Source organism: Paramisgurnus dabryanus, chromosome 15 (assembly GCF_030506205.2).
Source record: "Paramisgurnus dabryanus chromosome 15, PD_genome_1.1, whole genome shotgun sequence".
Classification (NCBI taxonomy): domain Eukaryota; kingdom Metazoa; phylum Chordata; class Actinopteri; order Cypriniformes; family Cobitidae; genus Paramisgurnus; species Paramisgurnus dabryanus.
In genome coordinates, this window is record NC_133351.1 from 7611254 (window position 1) to 7630568 (window position 19315).

Consider the following 19315-nt stretch of genomic DNA (forward strand, 5'->3'; position numbering starts at 1 on the left):
TTTTTTATGCAGGCATTGACGCTTCGTGTGATCCTCTTTATATGATGCCGCGCAGACTGATCGGACATCAGAGAACCGCGAGAGCAACGGTAATGGCGGACCATTTTGACTTGTTCTCGCGGTATTCTGATGTCATACGCCGAATGGACTGCGCAGCAACACATCAAGTGACACACCTTTTGACTCTGTGTTAAATTACCAGCAACATGAGAAGTGGTGGTGCCCAAGAGAAAGTGAAGGTACGCTCGAAAGCTTAAAATATTAAATTACCGATACTGCGAGCATTGGTTAGCTACTTACATCGTCTGTTGCTCTTTCACCGTCGTTAACAACCCGAAGTACCAATGTATCGTGCACTAGCTCTGTTGTTTGTAGGCTATAGACCCTTTTACTGTTTGTACACAATGATGACGTGGCAGCGTATGCGCGCGCATTTAGGCAACGGAAGTATCGTAAGAATCAACAGTGAAGCAACACAAACAGTAAGTTATTTTTAAAAAATTGACTTTATCAACATTTTCAACACAGCTACCAGATCCGTGTACTATAGTGGAGTGGATAAAAGACGTTAGCAGATGGCCAAAAATAAAGTTGCCAGATACATATATACGTATATTAGTATATTATATTAGTGCAACCAAACGCAACAACGGGACATTTTGATGTTGAGAAACCGTTTTAATAAACTTTCTGAGTTGCTACCACGTTAGAACCAATGGGGAATAACACCACTTCCGTTGCCCAAATGCGCGCGCAGGCTATTTGATCACGTGAGCTGTAAAAGGGTCTATTTTCGCGCTCAAATTCAGTTAACAAAAACTCCACCTTCTTTGATTTGATTGGCCATTGAATCATTTTGACATCGACGACGAGCTCTTTTAGATAATTAGATAGATTATAGATATGTGCGTTGTACAGTATTTACATGCATATATGATGATTATTTCATGACTTTTTTATTTTATTATAACACCTGGGGATCTCAATGGTGGGGAGCATGCGTGAGCAAATAGATGTGTGGCGTGAGAGTTGGCAGCCCTGAAAGTTTAATAAGTGTGAAAGAGCTTGGTTTTTTGTTAAACACAAACATATTTTTGAGATAATCCAAAAGTCTATGAAAAAAATTTATTAGCTTTTTCACAGGGAAACCAGTGTAATGCTAACCTCTGGGCTGGCTACTAGAGTGACCATACGTGCCATTTTTCCCGAATGCGTCCTGTCCAGGAAGTCATATTTGTCGACCGCATACGTCATAGAGGATTATTATTATTATTACAGAAAAGCAACCTTTAGATTTTAAGGTGAGAATGAAACTATGATTGTATGTCTTGTACGCACCGAAATCCTGGACAGGACGTGTCTGGGAAGAACGGCACGTATGGTCACCCTAAATGGCACGTAGGGTCATCCCTACAGCACTCTAAGGGTAACGTACAGATTTAAAGTTCCCAGTGGTGATGTATTTGAGTGAAACCAGCTTCTTAAATTAAATAAGACAGGGCTGGATTTGAATTCGTCCATCCAGAACTGATTGGATCGTTTGAAGTTGGGTCGTGTTGCTAATTGCTAATCGCTGCGATCTTTTCTGGGACCCCTCCACCTGCCAAACTACAGTATATGACCAGAAGTAAAGAAATATTGTTTTGAGGAGGGGAGGAGATTTGCGTTTCTGATTAAAGATTTTCAGGGCACATAAATAAAAAATAATGCTCACAGATAAGTCTTTTGTTAAAAAAATACCACAATATTCCAAAACAAATTACAGTTTTTCTTTTAATTTAATGCCGACTTTAATTTAGCTATTATTGGACCAGAATTGGCTTTCTTTCTTTCGATATATATATAACTGATACAGTATTTACCTTTTTTCCCTGTAGAGGATGAGCTGAGCTGCATAGAGAACGGGCAGGTTTACACAAACAGAGACATCTGGAAACCCGAACCATGCAGGATATGTGTTTGCGACAGCGGGACCATCTTGTGTGATGAGGTGCAATGCGATGAAGTGTCTAACTGTGAAAAGGTAATCGTCCCAGATGGAGAGTGCTGTCCTGTCTGTCAGAGTGGTTCAACAGATACTGGCAGCAGACCGGGTGAGTATGACCATCACAAAATCCTTGTAAATCAAAACAAATTCAGATTTACCACCATTAAATAATCATACATTAAAGGGGACATACCATGAAAAACTTTGACTTTTTCCATGTTTAAGCGCTGCAATTGGGTCGCCAGTGCTTTTATCAACCTAGAAAATGTGAATAAGATCAACCCAGTAACTTAGTTTTGGTAAACCATTCTCTGCAAACATGTGAAAAAATAGGTCATTGAAATTTGGCTCCCCTGGTGATGTCAGAAGGGGATAATACCGCTTCTTTATCTGCACTGCTATTTAGTGCAGAGATCAACTAATTTGCATGTTACAGGACACACATTTTTGCACACACCTACAAAGTGACAATTTTCTGTTAATTATCTATATTTTATTTAAATTATCATAAATTATCTATATGATATTTTGAGCTAAAACTTCACATACGTACTCTGGGGACACCAAAGATTTATTTTACATCTTAAAAAAGTCTTGTGAAATGTCCCCTTTAACAACAGCCATTTTGTCTTTTATTTTTTTTCAGTGGACAGAGTTGCGAAGGTAAACAATGCATTTACAAACTCTCTATCAATATTAAGCACATTAATTAATTAATAATAACAATATCTTAAATTAACATACTTTTACTGTAAGCCCTTTCAAATTTCTGTTTTTATTTTTTTATTTTTTTAGGGTCAAAAAGGAGAACCTGGTGATGTCCCAACTGTATGTTTGAATGTCTATTTTTGATATCATTGAAAATAAGAATACATATCATAAAATAGCTTTTTGTATATTACTAATATTTATATTTAACTCCATTCCAGATAATTGGAATAAGAGGTCGTCCTGGACCAATGGTAAGCTTGCATTCATTGACCTCCAAATAAATATATGTACAAATTCAGTTGTAACGCAGTTGGTTATGTGATAAAATTCCTTTGAAGCTTTTGTGGCCAAGTTCAAAATGTACTTTTTTGTAATTTATTATTTTGCATAGTTCACTGTCTGTATAAAGCACCATGCTCCTGGAGAAAGGTTTCATTTCACTATACTGCACTGCTATGGTTGAAATGAAATAAAGCATTTTGACTTGACTATTTACATTTATGCATTTATCCAAATTCATTCATAATACAATACATTTAAGGTATAAAGTATTTTATCAGTTCTCTGGGAACCCATTTTGCAACTCTCATATTTGAAATGCAGGAACCAAAAACGACCAGGAAACCAAAAATGTTAAGAACTAAGCAGATAAATATCTTTTAAAATACTTTTAAAACTTAAGTTCAAAGTCTTAAAACATCATAAAATCTGGGATTTGAAATCTAAAAAGTCTGTAGAGACCAAACAGTATTTTTTTTTTACATGTTTGGTGTAACTTAAAACAGACATTGACTATGACTAAAGAGACTGAAACACTTTGAGGAAATGTTAATATCATACATATGAAAACAAAAAATTAACAAAAGTTTTTAAAATATACAGTGAGAAACATGAAACATGATAACTTCGGATTAAGTTTAAGGATGGTTTCCCAGACAGGGATTAGTTTAAACCAGAAATAGGCCTTAGTTTAATTAGGAAATATAACTAGTTTTAACAAACATGCCTTAATGAAAACATTATTTGGGTGCATTTTGAGGCAAAACAAAGGCACTGATGTATTTTAAGATATGTCAGTGCAAGTTGTTTTCAGTTTGGACAGCTCATACATTTATTTGAGTCCAGGACTAGTCTAATCTCTGTCCGGAAAACCGCCCCAATATGCCAGTGGATTGAATGCCAGTTCAGGTGCTTACACTTACAGTCATTTCCCTTAGACACTAGATGGGGACAGAGCACCGCTATGCATATTTCCTTAATTTCATCAATGACTGAATGCTATCAAGACTATTTTTAATTGACCTTAATCGTTGTGTTTGTTTATACAGGGACCTCCGGGATCGTCAGGGTTTAGAGGAGACACCGGACCAAAGGGTCGACCTGTAAGACACTGCACATTAACATTGGGATCAAAGCTGCAAAATATGCTGCTGTTTACCAGATTTTAATGTGTTATGTAGGGTCTGAGGGGACCCCCAGGATTTGACGGAGAGCCTGGTATTCCCGGACAGCCAGGAGAGCCGGGACCGCCAGGACATTCACCAGGAGTTAGTATCATCATTTGGTTTTAAACTTAACAGATTCAGGGCAGAGCATTTAACAGAAAGACAAAGTAAAAAATTATTTGTATGCAATATAGGCATTTTTTTCATTTGTAACTTTTAACACAATGTAGGTGGTGCCCGGTATTAAAAGCCAGATCTTTGACAGGTGCATTTTGCAGCTCAAACTAGCCAAAATCCTGCCTATAGGATCAAACACAGTTTAGAAACATATTACAGTTTTATCCAGCTGTTCAAAAAGAATAACGGTACGGCATTTTGCAAGTGATTGTATGTAAAACCCACAATAATATAGCAGAGCATTTTTTGAGACTATTTCAAGTCCAATAAAAAACTGTGTGCTTTTCCTCCTGGAAGTTTCACACAGGTTTTTCTGATTTTCTGAGATCTTTTCCGGTTTTGTGAGAAATATGCATCAGATGTTTAGCAAACAGACTGTAATCCATGGGTCATCTGAGGCCGATACTACACGGGGTTAGGATATGCAACGCACGCACATAATTTTGAACATACTCTGATAACAAAAGGAGATATGCCTGCAGCTTGAGAATAATCCTATTGCATAGTTTTATAGATACAGTTGTGTTCAAAATTATTCAACCCCCAATGCTGTTAAGGGTTTTAGGGAATTTAGTGTACATTTGTAATTGTATTCAGAATTAAATCCTACAAGGACTTCTTAAAGAACCATATGCAAATAAAATTACATCAATTGGTATTGTAATATAGTAGTAAATGTTTCTTTTGTGAATTCTTCATTGACACAATTATTCAACCCCTTAAAGAACTACCACTCTGAAGAACAGAGGTTCATTGAAGTGTTTTCAATCAGGTATTGAAAACACCTGTGGATATCAGGGAGCAGCAATAAAGCCTAATAAGCACCAATAAGGCAGGTTTAAAATGACTGTGATACTCAGCTCATTCTAAACATTTACTGGTGTGGTTACAAACATGGTGAAGCCAAGAGAATGGTCCAGGAAGACAAGAGAAGAGGTGATTAATCTTCACTGGAAGGGCAATGGCTATAAGAAGATTGCAAAGATGTTAAACATACCAAGAGACACCATAGGAAGCATCATTCGCAAATTCAAGGCAAAGGGCACTGTTGAAACGCTACCTGGTCGTGGCAGAAAAAAGATGCTGACTTCGACTGCTGTGCGCTATCTGAAGCGTAGAGTGGAGAAAAGTCCCCGTGTGACTGCTGAGGAACTGAGAAAAGATTTGTCAGATGTGGGTACTGATGTTTCTACTCAGACAATACGGCGCACCCTGCGTACTGAAGGTCTCCATGCCAGAACTCCCAGGCGCACCCCTTTGCTGTCTCCAAAGAATAAGAAGAGTCGACTGCAGTATGCCAAAAGTCATGTGGACAAACCACAGAAGTTTTGGGATAGTGTTCTGTGGACTGATGAAACAAAATTAGAACTGTTTGGGCCCATGGATCAACGCTATGTTTGGAGGAGGAAGAACAAGGCCTATGAAGAAAAGAACACCTTGCCTACTGTGAAGCATGGCGGGGGGTCAATCATGCTTTGGGGCTGTTTTGCTTCTACAGGTACAGGGAAGCTTCAGCGTGTGCAAGGTACCATGAATTCTCTTCAGTACCAGGAGATATTGGATGACAATGTGATGCAGTCCGTCACAAACCTGAGGCTTGGGAGACGTTGGACCTTTCAACAGGACAATGATCCCAAGCATACCTCCAATTCCACTAGAGCATGGTTGCAGAATAAAGGCTGGAACATTTTGAAGTGGCCATCGCAGTCACCAGACTTAAATCCGATTGAGAACCTCTGGTGGGACTTAAAGAAAGCAGTTGCAGTGCGCAAGCCTAAGAATGTGACTGAACTGGAGGCTTTTGCCCATGATGAATGGGCGAAGATACCCGTAGATCGCTGCAAGACACTTGTGTCAAGCTATGCTTCCCGTTTAAAAGCTGTTTTAACTGTAAAAGGATGCTGTACTAAGTACTAAGATTGAATGTCACTTGGGGGTTGAATAAAACTGATAATGATGTGAGCACAGAAAAGACATTTGTGGTTATTTCATTATAAATGTTATGTTATATCTGTCTGACCTACACGTGCCTCTTTGATTTAATTGTAAGCAGGATGACTGAATGATCAAAATCAATGTCAAACCGGCCAAAACAATCAATTTCAGTTGGGGTTGAATAATTTTGAACACAACTGTATTTTAAGATAAATTATTTTCTCCTATTATCAACATTATTCTGCTGTTTCAGTGTTTAAACACCCATGTCCTCTGTTACTTAGGGTCAGCTGGCCTCACATATGGCTGGGGGATTTGATGACAAAACAGGAGCTCAACATGCCATGATGCCTGGAGTTCGTGTAAGTGGATCTTATGGGTTCTTTAATAGAGAATCACATTTATGAGATCATTGCATTTGATCTAGTGGCTTCATTATGCCACATAGCTTCTAAAGCTAAGGGTATTGTTCAAATAACCAAACTATATTTTTAAAGGGGGAGGCAGGACCAAGAGGGCCACCTGGACAAAATGGGTCACCAGTAAGTATATTTATTCAAGAAGCATTTCAAATTAATTTCCAAAGAATGTTGGTTTAAGTTTATACAATTTCCTTTAGGGGGTGCCAGGACCACAGGGACCTCATGGTGATGTAGGTGATCCAGGGCCAATGGTGAGTGAATATAATGAACTGTCATTCAGAGCAAGTCTATCCCAGGAACTACAAACTAAATTTCAGCCAGGATAAACACAACTGCCAGTTGTTCACATAGGCTACTTTCATGCCTCATTTAAGAAAGGAAAACCTCATCTGTAGTTGTTCACATTATCAAAGCAATGAAATTGTTGTAGTGGTTTTATACATGTACTTAAAAGCTCTTTTGCCTTTTTAGGAAAAATCATTAAGGAAAAACTTACTTTGTTAATGAAGCCGAAGAATAAACAAAAACGTATTGCATGTAAACCAGTAAATATAACATCACTTAGGTTTATTTTTTAAAACCTCAAATTACTTACGAAGAAGCTATTTAGCCATTTTCATTGTTTTTAAAGAAAGTGTTGAATTTTTTGACACTGAAAAGTTAATCACAGTATAAAAGGAAACTTATCACATTTATCTGGATAAATTTTAACAGTACAAAAAATATGAAGCACAAAACAGATATTACAATATTTTTTATAATTAATTGCAATTGTATTAAATTACACCATTGAAAACACATGACAGTCTGTTCCAGTGTGACAGCAGATTCCTTTCAACCGAAGTGATTACACAATTCCTCAAGCATTGTTTAAGGTTTACACAAACTTTGTGAAACCACATCCCATGGACTAGTACAAGGCCATGCCTGGGAATCACTAAAATGATACAACTTTGGCCTTTTGTGTCAAAGTACTGATAAGTCTCTGTTAAGAAATGATTCTATGTGTCAGCACCCTATCCGTATAATGCATCTTTATTTGTTTTTTGGTAACAACTGTTCTGTATTTTATAGGGTGGCTCAGGCCCAAGAGGTCCAGAGGGTCCTCCAGGAAAACCCGGTGAGGATGTGAGTAAATACACCCTCCTTAATACTCAAATAAATGCTGGCAGTGTTTCTGTGCTTCCCAAATGCATAAAAAACCATGGGAATGTTTGTATTGTCACAGGGAGAACCGGGAAGTGCAGGAGGTGGTGGAGAAATAGGATTTCCTGGATCTGCGGTAATAATTGACATTTTCTTTATTAGCAGCTTTTGTCATTGGATGGTGATTGTATGTACACTGACGTCTGAATGACTTTTGTGCTTAGGGAGCAAGAGGGTTTCCAGGGACACCAGGGCCTCCAGGCTTAAAGGGCCACCGAGTGAGTTATTTATTCATCTTTAGGCCTTCATTTGGGGTTCGAATACATTGTACATTGAAAAGAATGCAAAACGTTTATAAATTTGCACTATAAACCAAACTTACAAATGGCTATTTGGGTATCACATGATATTTAATGCAAATCAACTAATTTAAGGTAGGTAGGAGGTCGACCCATCATCATGTTCAATAAGAAAACAATAAGTCATTAAAGGAACAGTATGTAGGATTGTGGCAAAAATTGGTATTGCAATCACAAAACTTGTGGATAAAACTGGTACTGCAATCACACAACTGGTGGCCAATACACAAAATGACAAAATAAACATCAGTTGAGGGCTGCTACTTAACTTTTTAAATGACAATATCCTGGCCAGACCACTGTTGTGAGTGATAAAAGTATTTGAAATGAAAATGATTTCTTAATGTCTAGTGACATTTCAGGGCCATTTTATGATTAACTGATATAAATTTCTTACATACTGTTCCTTTAATTTGACAGTTTATGTACTCAATCAACCATTTGGCACAACGTGTCCTTGCTTAACTAGACAATGAATTTCAAATATTCTTACTAGTTATATGTAGTAAGATTTATAATAATAGAAAATTACCCTTATTTGTTTTTTTATTATCAGTCTTACAATATTTGTAATTGATTTTTGGCCAATTTTAAATGTATTAACACACCTTAAGTTGCAGAAGAGAGAGTAGTTAAACTTTTGATATTACTGCTTTGTCAATCATAATTGATGGATGATTCAGCCATACTCTTTCCTAATTTAGGGACATGAAGGTCCAGCTGGTGTCAAAGGTGAACGTGGAGCTCTGGGATCAAAGGTTAATTTTTGTCTTTTATTTGAAACAATTTTATGAAGGCTGATTCAGTATTCTTTTGCCACATTAGACCTAGATCTGTCAGTTTTGATTTGAGAACTTGTACATTTTTAATGATCTGAATTGGATGGATGATATTAATTGATATTTAAATATTTCATGTATTTTAGGGTGAATCTGGTGGATCCGGTGCAATGGGTGCCCCTGGACCTATGGTTAGTGTATCCTTTTAATTTAAAATTTAACATTTTCTCTTTATATATATATTAGAGATTATCTTCATTCTAATACTGACAAATAACTACTAGACATAAATTAAAACAACTATTACCACAGGGTCCTAGGGGAATGCCAGGAGAGAGAGGACGCCCAGGAGCGGGTGGGACACCGGTAAGTTAAAAATAAATGTTTCGGTTGCGTGTGAATTATTTTTACTTCTATTTATCCTTTTCTTTTATATTTCAGGGTACACGTGGTGTTCAAGGAAATGTTGGCAAACCAGGTCCAATGGTAAGACTACATCAAAATACTACACCAAACCAATGCAAACCTCATGATGCTGACGTCTAAATTTACATTGTTTATATTGTAGGGTCCGTTGGGATTAAGTGGTCCTCCGGGGTATCCAGGAGGTCCAGGTATGAAGGTGGGTAATGATTAGTAATGGCTACAATCTTTTACTTAATAATGCATATCTGTGCTGTAACGGCACGATGCTGGTGTGCATTATTTTCTTATAATTCAACGGCCGTCGTCAATTATTCCTTACATACTAGTTGAGGTAGTACATTAATTCTATAAAGGTGTTGTTATTATACAAATAATTATAATTAATTTGCAGGGTCAAGCTGGACCCACAGGTGTAAGGGGACCAGAGGGACCACAGGGACAAAGAGGAGAGACAGGACATCAAGGGAGACAGGGACCAGCTGGCAATATTGTAAGTGTTTGATGTTCATTTGGTATCAATGAATCGAGATTTGTGATCATGCATATTGAAATTCTGCATTTTGCAGGGGCCAATGGGTACTGATGGGGGCCCCGGTGCTAAAGGTCCAGTGGTATGTAATAAAATGTAGATTTTTATCTAAAATGTCATTAGATTACAAATGCACTTGGTCAATGGCAATAAACAATGTTATTTTTGTCCAGGGAAATGCTGGTCCTCAGGGTCCTGTCGGTCTGCTTGGCCCACCTGGACCACCAGGACCTCAGGGAAGCACAGGGCATCCTGGGATCAAAGGTCAAGGGGTAATGGCATCTTAATTTAATTTCGCCTTTAAGATTATGATATTGGAATTTAAAGAGTATATAATGTTAAAGATTAAAAATCTAAATGTGAAAGCAATTAATTATTTAAAAAAAAAACTGAATCGCCCAAACACATCTACTTTAGGGAGATGTTGGTGTACCTGGATTTAAAGGAGAGGCTGGACCCAAAGGAGAACCTGTAAGTTTATTTTACTATGCATATATATCTTAGTTAAGTTTCTGGTTACAAGATTAATATAAAATAATTTATATACAGCTATGGGGGGAATCGAGTTACAATTAGCTTATACTTATTTACTGTATGCTTTGAGTTTTTTCAGCCTAAAATGGATCAATAAAAGTACTTCAACTACACACATTACATTGTAAAGAAATGCACTTCTCTGTTTGTAGGGTCCACCTGGAGCACAAGGTGTAATTGGACCTCAGGGTGAGGAAGGAAAACGGGGACCCAGAGGAGATTCTGGTTCTATTGGCCCACCCGGGCCTGTTGGTGAGAGAGTGAGTTTAGTTTCCTTGCCATAGCCTTTGCAACCGAAGACTGAAATGTATGAAATTGCTAAATCTTCAACCTTTATGGATGGACCAATTCTTCATGGGTTTTGTAATCTTATTTAGGGGGCTCCTGGAAACCGTGGCTTCCCTGGTCAAGATGGCTTACCGGGTCCAAAGGTAAAAAGACAATTAAGCTAAATGTCAATATATATTTCTTTTAATTTTACAAGTAACTGAAACAATTACCTTCTGATCACATGAATTAAGGGTGCACAAGGTGACCGTGGAATTACAGGAACTTCTGGACCTAAAGGCTCCAGTGGAGATCCAGGGAGGACAGGAGAACCGGGTCTACCAGGTGCAAGAGTAAGACAAAGTCTATGGTATATATATAACAGCAAATTCTGATATACTTCTTCTTCCAAATACATTAATTCCTTTGCAATCATTTAGGGTTTGACAGGAACGCCTGGAGTGCAGGGGGCTGAAGGAAAGCCAGGACCACTGGTACATTTTCAGCTGTTGTTCAGTCATTATTGGAATAAAATGTCCACAATTTCAATGGAGAAAAGTAATGTTACTGTAACCTACAGGGTGCTCCAGGTGAGGATGGGCGTCCAGGACCAGCAGGGTCAACTGGAACAAGAGGTCCAGCCGGACAAATGGGATTAATCGGTCCAAAGGGTTTTAGTGTAAGTAGGATTTATTGATATATTTATTTATTAAATTAAATACAAAATAAATGTTAATTTAATTTAAGATTACAATTGCATACTTATACGCATAATTCTAACAATTTAGGGAGATCCAGGAAAGGCAGGTGAGCAGGGATCTGCAGGAGTGCCTGGACAGAGGGTAAGTAATTTTTCCCAGATTATAGTGGTGTTTGATTCCTCAAATCATATTAAAGAGAGGTGTGCGATTACTTTTTTAAATTGATTTACTTAAATACTTATGCTGCGGTTACACTAGACTTTTCGTTACATTGATTTCCACTCATACGCATATGCAGCTGTGATTAAATCACATTCGGGTTCAGCTGTGGTGAACTCTGACCTGCAAATTTGTATCTTGTAAAGATGTTATGACACAAGAATGTAGCACAATCCTACAACAATAACAAAAGCAACAATAATGGTGCAAGCACGTTGGAATCTGTGGCTTCCACAGACACTTATATGATTGCAGCACATATACGTAGGGTTATTTGCATAAATTTTGCATGCTGAAAGTCTAGTTTGACATGGCATTATAGTTTTTGCATGGCGGGCATGCACTTTTTATCTGAGATTGATCTCTTTGAGTAAGCAAAGTAACGGCATAATAGCAACTACCATACATCCACTGCATGGCAACACCTTAGCATTCACAATTCACAAATTCCAAATGTTAAAATCTAAACTAACACTGCTGAAAAACCCAGCAAAACCAGCATATGTTATGTTTTGGTGCTGGTTTTCTGGAAACCACCAGCTAAACCAGCAACAAACCAGCACTGTGACTGAACCAGCACCAAATCAGCATCAGCACCAGCATCCCATGCTGGTCGCACCAGCAAGACCAGCATATGTTGTGTTTTGTTGCTGGCATGCTAAATCAGCAACAAACCAGCATGGACCAGCATAGCAATCTTGCTGGTCTATGCTGTTTTTTTCAGCAGGGAAACCATTTAACCTTGGCTTTTTTGTAGGGTCCACCTGGAAAAGATGGAGAAGTAGGCCCAGCTGGACCACCAGGTCCACATGTAAGTGTTTCCCAATTACACAAATGTGTTGCACTGCCTATAAAGTTAACAATTCTATGAGTACAAGAGTACATGTTAATCCATCTTTTGTTTCTTATATGATAGGGTTCAGCAGGTGACAGAGGTGAACAGGGACCTCCTGGAATGCACGGTTTCCAGGTGATTTCTTAATGACTGTTTGGTCACTGGAATATCCTTGAATTGGAATTGGGACCTTTTGAAACACATCATTGCCTGTTTTTCAGGGATTGCCAGGACCAGCAGGTGCTCCAGGAGAGGGAGGAAAACCTGGCGATCAGGTACAATCTTGAATGTTTATTGACAACTGTGTGTTGGACTTCAAATTTGTGGACAAATGTTGTCCCAATGGCAATGATTATCAATGCTAACCCAGCATTACGTTTTGTTCAGGGTATCCCTGGAGAAGGTGGACCTGTAGGCCAAATTGGACCAAGGGTGAGTGTTTGTATTAAATCACTTTCTAAAATTTTTTGTAATTAATACACGTCTGTAATGGTCAGACGACTCATTTAACAGGGTGAACGTGGAATTCCTGGAGAAAGAGGAGAACTTGGACCTAACGGTCTGCCAGGAGCCAAAGGTATCCCAGGAGCACCTGGTCCAGATGGCCCGAAGGTAAAACTGATCTAATGCTTTGTTTAATTTAATCTATTTTAGCATTTTAAAAACTACTATGAAATAATATTAGTTACATCACATCACACATTACAAATATCACAGATGCACTGCACTGAACATGCACTAACTTGCACCGAACTCTCTTATTTCAAAATGTACTGTCTGAAATCAGCATAGTTTTCAATTTCTCATTCCTGTATTGCATAATTAAAAGGAAATGTCATACCATTACTATTTTTATTGAACTTTAGGGCAGTCCAGGTCCTCCGGGTAATGTGGGTGATCTAGGCCCTCCTGGTCTGCAGGGTATGCCCGGTGAAAGAGGGATCTCTGGGCCACCAGGTCCAAAAGGAGACAGAGTACGTATTGATGCAACTGAAGTTTTAATTCACAGTATATGCATGGATATTTGTGTCATCACCTGAGGTATTCAATGTAACTTTTCCATACATTTAGGGAGCTGTTGGTGAGAAAGGATCTGAGGGCACACCGGGAAGTGATGGTGCAAGGGTAAATAGAGAAAGATTTTTTGCTTTACAAAAGGTTGGGAGAGTACAAGAGCCAAGCAGCTCAGACATGTTGTAACTTAGCAAACAGAGAATGTTATGTAAAAGAATTTGCACATTTTCATATTGTGTAAGTCAGAGATACAACATTTGAACTTAAAACAATTTAGCAAACTTGTTCAAGCAGATTCAATCACAGATGCAGCAGACAAAACTTTCTCTCTCAGATATACATAAAACTATTGTCTTATAGTTGTGTTTTACTCTTGTAGGGTTTAACAGGCCCAATTGGCCCTGCAGGACCCCATGGTCCAAGTGGTGAAAAGGTACTACTTACACATTTGTCACAATAACTTTACATTTATATAAGACCACACAATTCTAACATAGTTGATTTACAGGGAGAACCAGGCCCTAAGGGACCACCGGGACCTCAAGGATCAAGAGCGATGCCAGTAAGTTGATATTCAAGATCAAAATACAAAACGAAAAATCTTTCAAGTGACACGTTTCTGATGTAATGACAAATATTTGTCTTAACCCTAAGGGTTCCCGTGGTGAACCTGGGCCAATTGGTGCTGTAGGCTTTCCAGGACCAATCGTAAGCAGAAGTTATTTATTTAGCATTTATTTAAGTTAATGCTGCACATTTTTTGTTCACTTACTAATGGTTCTGCACTTGTTAAACAAAACCACAGGGTCCTGATGGCCAGCCTGGTGTGAAAGGACCACCAGGAGAGCCTGGACAAAAGGGTGATGCTGGATCTCCTGGCCCTCAAGGGTTAGCTGGTCCTCCAGGGTCACAGGTAAGAAAATATTTTTGTTTTATATGATTCTGAGAGGATGGGCTATTCTAGTGAGCTGATAATCACATTTCACATGTTACTGTAGGGTAAATTCGGTGTGGCTGGACCAAAGGGAGGTAGAGGTACACAGGGGGCACCTGTAAGTATAGATATAATAAGCATCACCATATCGTAGGTGTTAAAAGTACTGTTCAATTAATGTGCCTCAATGTTTAGGGCCCAACAGGTTTTCCTGGATCAGCTGGAAGAGTTGGCCCACCTGGCCCAACGGTATGATTCAATCAAATCACAATTCAAATAAATTACAAATCAGAAGTTTAAATCATTTTCTAACCAGACTTTGTTGTCTTAGGGCCCTCTTGGTGAGCCAGGTCCACTTGGTCTCCCAGGTAAAGAAGGTCCACGTGGTCTTCGAGGAGATCATGGACCTCCCGGACGTTATGGAGAGAGAGGTCAACCTGGTCCTGCTGGAAGCCCTGGAGACAAAGGAGATTCTGGAGAAGATGGCCCACCGGTAAATTCATCAGACATTTCTTAACCAAAATGCAATAACAATATAATTGTATTAATTGACCGTTTTCTCCTTTAGGGGCCTGATGGTCCACCAGGACCTGCTGGAACAACAGGGCAGAGAGGTATTGTAGGCCTTCCTGGTCAAAGAGGTGAACGTGGAATGCCGGGACTTCCTGGACCAGGTGTAAGTATACATTACAAAACATTATGATTTGACTTGCTGGTGCATTCTGCATTAAAATTTTATATTGAAGTCAAGTAATGAAATCAGATGTTTTTTGTGGTGCATGTACTAAACAGTTCCTATATTTGACCTGCCCTTGATTTTTACATGTAGGGTCCTCCAGGAAAACAGGGCTCAGCAGGAGCCCCAGGAGACAAAGGACCCTCTGGCCCAGTTGGGGTGCCTGGAGCTAACGGACCTCGTGGTGATCCTGGACCTGATGTAAAATTAATTTTATTACTAATACATTTGCAATAGTATTACAATTGTACCAAATGAAGCGGCTTCACATTTAAATGCAAATATGGTCTGAGAATGAAAATGTTGGTTTGGATAGGGACCTGCTGGATCTGATGGCCCACCAGGAAAGGAAGGTGTCATAGGAGAACGGGTGAGAATATAAAAACATAAGGGTCAAACAAATCAAAAATTAAATTAAAGTCTTTTTGCTAATCAAAGAAAGTTCTTTGCATTTTAAGGGTGAGCGAGGAGATTTAGGACCAGAGGGTTTGATTGGACCTAGAGGACTTCCCGGTCCTCCTGGGCCTGTTGGTGCTACTGGTGGTGTTGGAAAACGAGGAGAGTCTGTAAGTCTATCACGTTATATTTTACACTCTTGAGTCTGAAAGAGTCAAAGAGTCTACGGTGATGTTCATGTTTTTTTTATAATTCTCCTTGCACAGGGTTCAAGAGGTCCTGCAGGCCCACCAGGTCCTGCTGGAAAGCGAGGACTCACAGTAAGATAACATCATAACACAACATAGCATTTACCTTAAAATTGCTGATTAAAATAACTGCTAACAACCATCTCTATTTAAGGGACCACAAGGACCAAGAGGGGATAAGGGAGATTTGGGTGACCATGGTGAAAGAGGACAGAAGGGTCACAGAGGATTTGCAGGTTTGCAGGGTCTTCCTGGACCGCCTGTAAGTTCTAACAAACATTCCCACCAAATTTTAAGACAAAAGTTACGTGAAACCTATGTGCCGTATAATATGAATAAACCTTCTACATTTGTGTCATTTTTAGGGCACAACTGGTGAACAGGGACCCCCAGGCATTTTTGGTCCAAGTGGTCAAAGGGTGCGCATTAAATTTGTTTAATTAAAAAATTTCTAAACAAAAATGTAATTGACTTCGAAAAATACCTCTGTTTAATAGGGACCACCAGGGCCCATTGGACCTCCAGGAAAGGAAGGGGGCGCTGGACTGCCCGGACCAATAGGACCTCCCGGTTCAAGAGGAACAAGTGGTGACATGGGACCAGAGGTGAGTTAAACTGCTTGGCCATCTTACTTAACACAAAAAAAAAATGGCAACCTAATTTTATTTCCTCTTTTCATAACTAGGGACCTCCTGGAGAACCCGGACCTCCTGGTCCTCCTGGTGCTCCTGGTCCTCCCATTGCAGCCATGGAAGACTTCTTTGGTGGTCCTCAAGATTATGATGCTGGTCCTCCACCCCCAGAGTTCAGTGAGGATGAAGCTAATCCCCAAAGTAACTCAACCAGCGTGTTCCAAGCTGACCCTGGAGTTCAGGCTACATTGAAGGCTCTGAGCAGCCAGATTGATAGCATGCGTAGCCCTGATGGTAGTAGGAAGCATCCTGCCAGAACTTGCGAGGACCTGAAACAATGCTACGCTGATAAAAAGAGTGGTACGTTCACAGTAATAATGCAATAAAACAGGATCAAAATCATATTCAGTACTACTGTACCAAGTACTGGAGCTAAGCAGTTAACCTTAGTATCTTTAGTGGATAGGTAGATGTTTGACGGCTGCTTACAGAGTCAAACATCCTTAAATGTTGCATCTCTAAATTGTAGGTGAATACTGGGTGGATCCAAACCAGGGAAGTTCAGAGGATGCCATTAAAGTCCATTGCAATATGGATACAGGAGAGACATGCATCTCTGCAACTTCCTCCAGCATCCCTCGCAAATCGTGGTGGAATTCCCCGGGAAATAAACCAGTGTGGTTTGGAGCCAATATGAATGGTGGAACCCATGTAAGCATTTTGCTCTTATGAAATGCTTTTTCTAAATCTTAAAAAAAATTGCTTTAACTCGACTGGTCTTCCAGTCTGGTCTGGTTTGTTGGTTAAAAAAGAGTCAGAGTGGGAGTCCAGCTAGACCATTCCCAGACAGCAGACGATTCTGGAATGGATCCGTGCCGAAGTCAGTAGTTAGAGTCATCTGCTGTCTGGGTTTGAAGACCAGTTTGGCCATACTGGCAGACCAACCAAGACCAGCAGATATGCTTAGAATAATTTCGCTACAACCGTATTTCATGTGTATTAAACAGAGTAAAACTGTATGTGTCTGTTATTTATTTGTTTGCTTATGTTTTTTTGTTTAGTTCACCTACGGGAACAAAGACCAGCCAGCCAACACTGTCACAGTTCAGATGACTTTCATCCGTCTGCTCTCTAAAGAGGCTTCACAAACCATCACTTACCACTGCAAGAACACCGTGGGCTACAAAGACGAATCAACCGGAAACCTCAAGAAGGCAGTGATACTCAAAGCTTCAAATGATGTCGAGCTCAAAGCTGAGGGAAATAACCGCTTCAGATATACTGTGCTCGAGGACAGCTGCTCAGTAAGTACACACAAAGACATATTTCAGAAAGCAGTTTTGCATTTAAAAGACGTCTAATAGTCGTCCAAACATGGTCTATGCTAAAACAAGGCAGAATTTGGGCTCTTAGGAAAAATTGAATAGACCATCTAACCATAGCCCAAAATGAGAAAAATGAAACCAAACACCCTTTAATCACTGTTGACTTTTCTTACATAATGGATTATCATATATCATAAAACAACATTCAAGTTTACCCAATTTCAAGTTTATTTTGGCTAGAAGTGGGTTACTCATAAAATGACTATATTGGGTTTATAGTGAACCTAGATGGTGAGATGACGGCTATTGCATGCTGGGATTTTACATGATAAATACATGCTCTTTTCCAAAACCTAGTAGGCTGCTGCCTGTGTAGAAATTTAAGTTGCTACAAAAATTCTCCACACCATTTGGTCAAAAGTTCTGGACCAAAAAACAGCCATGAGGGTCAATTAGATTCATTCAGAATTAGCTTTCAATTGGTGTATGGTTTGCTAGGATAGGACAACATTTGGCCAAGATACATCTATATATATTTTTTTTTAAATATCTGAGGTGTAAATTTCAAAATGTTGAGAATTTTTTTAGCAACACATATTACTAATGCTAAATAGATTTTTTTATATATATTTCCAGTAGAAAATTAACAAAATATCTTCATGGAACATGATCTTTACCTAATATCCTTATGATTTTTTGCTTTTAAAAAGTAATAATTTTGACCCATATAAATACTGTCATACTGTTGCCACAATCACGGGTCATGGAAGTTCTGGAATACAATGGAATTTTTAAAGGTCTATTGCAGACATTAAAAGTCAGGGAATTTAATAGTTTTTTTCCAAGTCATGGAATATCAGGGATTTTGTCGCTTTAAATTTTTGTTTGCATTTATCAAAATGTAATCCACTTGTTAAGTTGTGACAAAAGGACTGCCTCCACTTATTTCAAGTGAGACTACAATCTAAACAGCTGTTTATTGGCATTTTTTATTTATTTCATGCATTTAGGCAACTTAAAGGCGCAAAAGAGGATGTTTTTCGCTGACGGAGAATCCAAAAACGGTTACTGAGTTTTTTAAATGAGCGCATGCGTAAGAACAGCCTCCAAAGGGACCTCCAAACGCCTTCCAAAACTCGTGCACGAATATTTGAACACGAGTGTTTGTTTACCACCGGCATATGCTGTGTTGCATGACTCGCGTCAGTGGATTCATTATGTGAAATGATGATAATAAACAAATAAGACGTTAAAACATTAGATCAGTTGACGCTACTCCCATTTCAACTAGCATGTAGCAGACTGATCACTGCCTTACAACTACAGTACAAGAACAACGTCGATATACCTGAATAACAGTACAACAATAATTATTCCCCAAAGAAAGAATAATCACTATTACCTGTCGAGAAGAATTTTGCGAACTGCGCGTCTGCTTGACACCTCTCTGTTCCTTCATTGCTCTCCAGCGTTGAAATGTTTCTCCAATAACGACTCTGTTTACATTACGTTATCTTTACAATTTTCTCCTATTCCCAGCGGCTTAAAAAAGTCTTTC

General features: G+C 38.9%; 1 protein-coding gene across 1 annotated transcript in view; it reads left to right on the forward strand.

Moving 5' to 3' along the window:
• The window catches only part of col5a2a (collagen, type V, alpha 2a), a 41518-nt gene that overhangs the window by 19144 nt on the left and 3059 nt on the right, over positions 1 to 19315 (forward strand). Inside the window, exons 2-53 of the mRNA XM_065252172.2 lie at positions 1878 to 2093; positions 2634 to 2650; positions 2783 to 2815; positions 2917 to 2949; positions 4027 to 4080; positions 4159 to 4245; positions 6540 to 6617; positions 6753 to 6797; positions 6875 to 6928; positions 7752 to 7805; positions 7906 to 7959; positions 8048 to 8101; positions 8887 to 8940; positions 9108 to 9152; positions 9274 to 9327; positions 9403 to 9447; positions 9530 to 9583; positions 9779 to 9877; positions 9954 to 9998; positions 10090 to 10188; positions 10334 to 10387; positions 10603 to 10710; positions 10828 to 10881; positions 10972 to 11070; positions 11158 to 11211; positions 11298 to 11396; positions 11506 to 11559; positions 12395 to 12448; positions 12554 to 12607; positions 12694 to 12747; positions 12860 to 12904; positions 12986 to 13084; positions 13339 to 13446; positions 13544 to 13597; positions 13866 to 13919; positions 13995 to 14048; positions 14141 to 14194; positions 14292 to 14399; positions 14485 to 14538; positions 14616 to 14669; positions 14752 to 14913; positions 14989 to 15096; positions 15250 to 15357; positions 15473 to 15526; positions 15615 to 15722; positions 15819 to 15872; positions 15955 to 16062; positions 16166 to 16219; positions 16298 to 16405; positions 16486 to 16792; positions 16962 to 17143; positions 17494 to 17736. Coding sequence (XP_065108244.1) covers positions 1878 to 2093; positions 2634 to 2650; positions 2783 to 2815; positions 2917 to 2949; positions 4027 to 4080; positions 4159 to 4245; positions 6540 to 6617; positions 6753 to 6797; positions 6875 to 6928; positions 7752 to 7805; positions 7906 to 7959; positions 8048 to 8101; positions 8887 to 8940; positions 9108 to 9152; positions 9274 to 9327; positions 9403 to 9447; positions 9530 to 9583; positions 9779 to 9877; positions 9954 to 9998; positions 10090 to 10188; positions 10334 to 10387; positions 10603 to 10710; positions 10828 to 10881; positions 10972 to 11070; positions 11158 to 11211; positions 11298 to 11396; positions 11506 to 11559; positions 12395 to 12448; positions 12554 to 12607; positions 12694 to 12747; positions 12860 to 12904; positions 12986 to 13084; positions 13339 to 13446; positions 13544 to 13597; positions 13866 to 13919; positions 13995 to 14048; positions 14141 to 14194; positions 14292 to 14399; positions 14485 to 14538; positions 14616 to 14669; positions 14752 to 14913; positions 14989 to 15096; positions 15250 to 15357; positions 15473 to 15526; positions 15615 to 15722; positions 15819 to 15872; positions 15955 to 16062; positions 16166 to 16219; positions 16298 to 16405; positions 16486 to 16792; positions 16962 to 17143; positions 17494 to 17736 — 4238 coding nt within the window. The remainder of the gene's footprint in view (positions 1 to 1877; positions 2094 to 2633; positions 2651 to 2782; positions 2816 to 2916; positions 2950 to 4026; positions 4081 to 4158; positions 4246 to 6539; positions 6618 to 6752; positions 6798 to 6874; positions 6929 to 7751; positions 7806 to 7905; positions 7960 to 8047; positions 8102 to 8886; positions 8941 to 9107; positions 9153 to 9273; positions 9328 to 9402; positions 9448 to 9529; positions 9584 to 9778; positions 9878 to 9953; positions 9999 to 10089; positions 10189 to 10333; positions 10388 to 10602; positions 10711 to 10827; positions 10882 to 10971; positions 11071 to 11157; positions 11212 to 11297; positions 11397 to 11505; positions 11560 to 12394; positions 12449 to 12553; positions 12608 to 12693; positions 12748 to 12859; positions 12905 to 12985; positions 13085 to 13338; positions 13447 to 13543; positions 13598 to 13865; positions 13920 to 13994; positions 14049 to 14140; positions 14195 to 14291; positions 14400 to 14484; positions 14539 to 14615; positions 14670 to 14751; positions 14914 to 14988; positions 15097 to 15249; positions 15358 to 15472; positions 15527 to 15614; positions 15723 to 15818; positions 15873 to 15954; positions 16063 to 16165; positions 16220 to 16297; positions 16406 to 16485; positions 16793 to 16961; positions 17144 to 17493; positions 17737 to 19315) is intronic.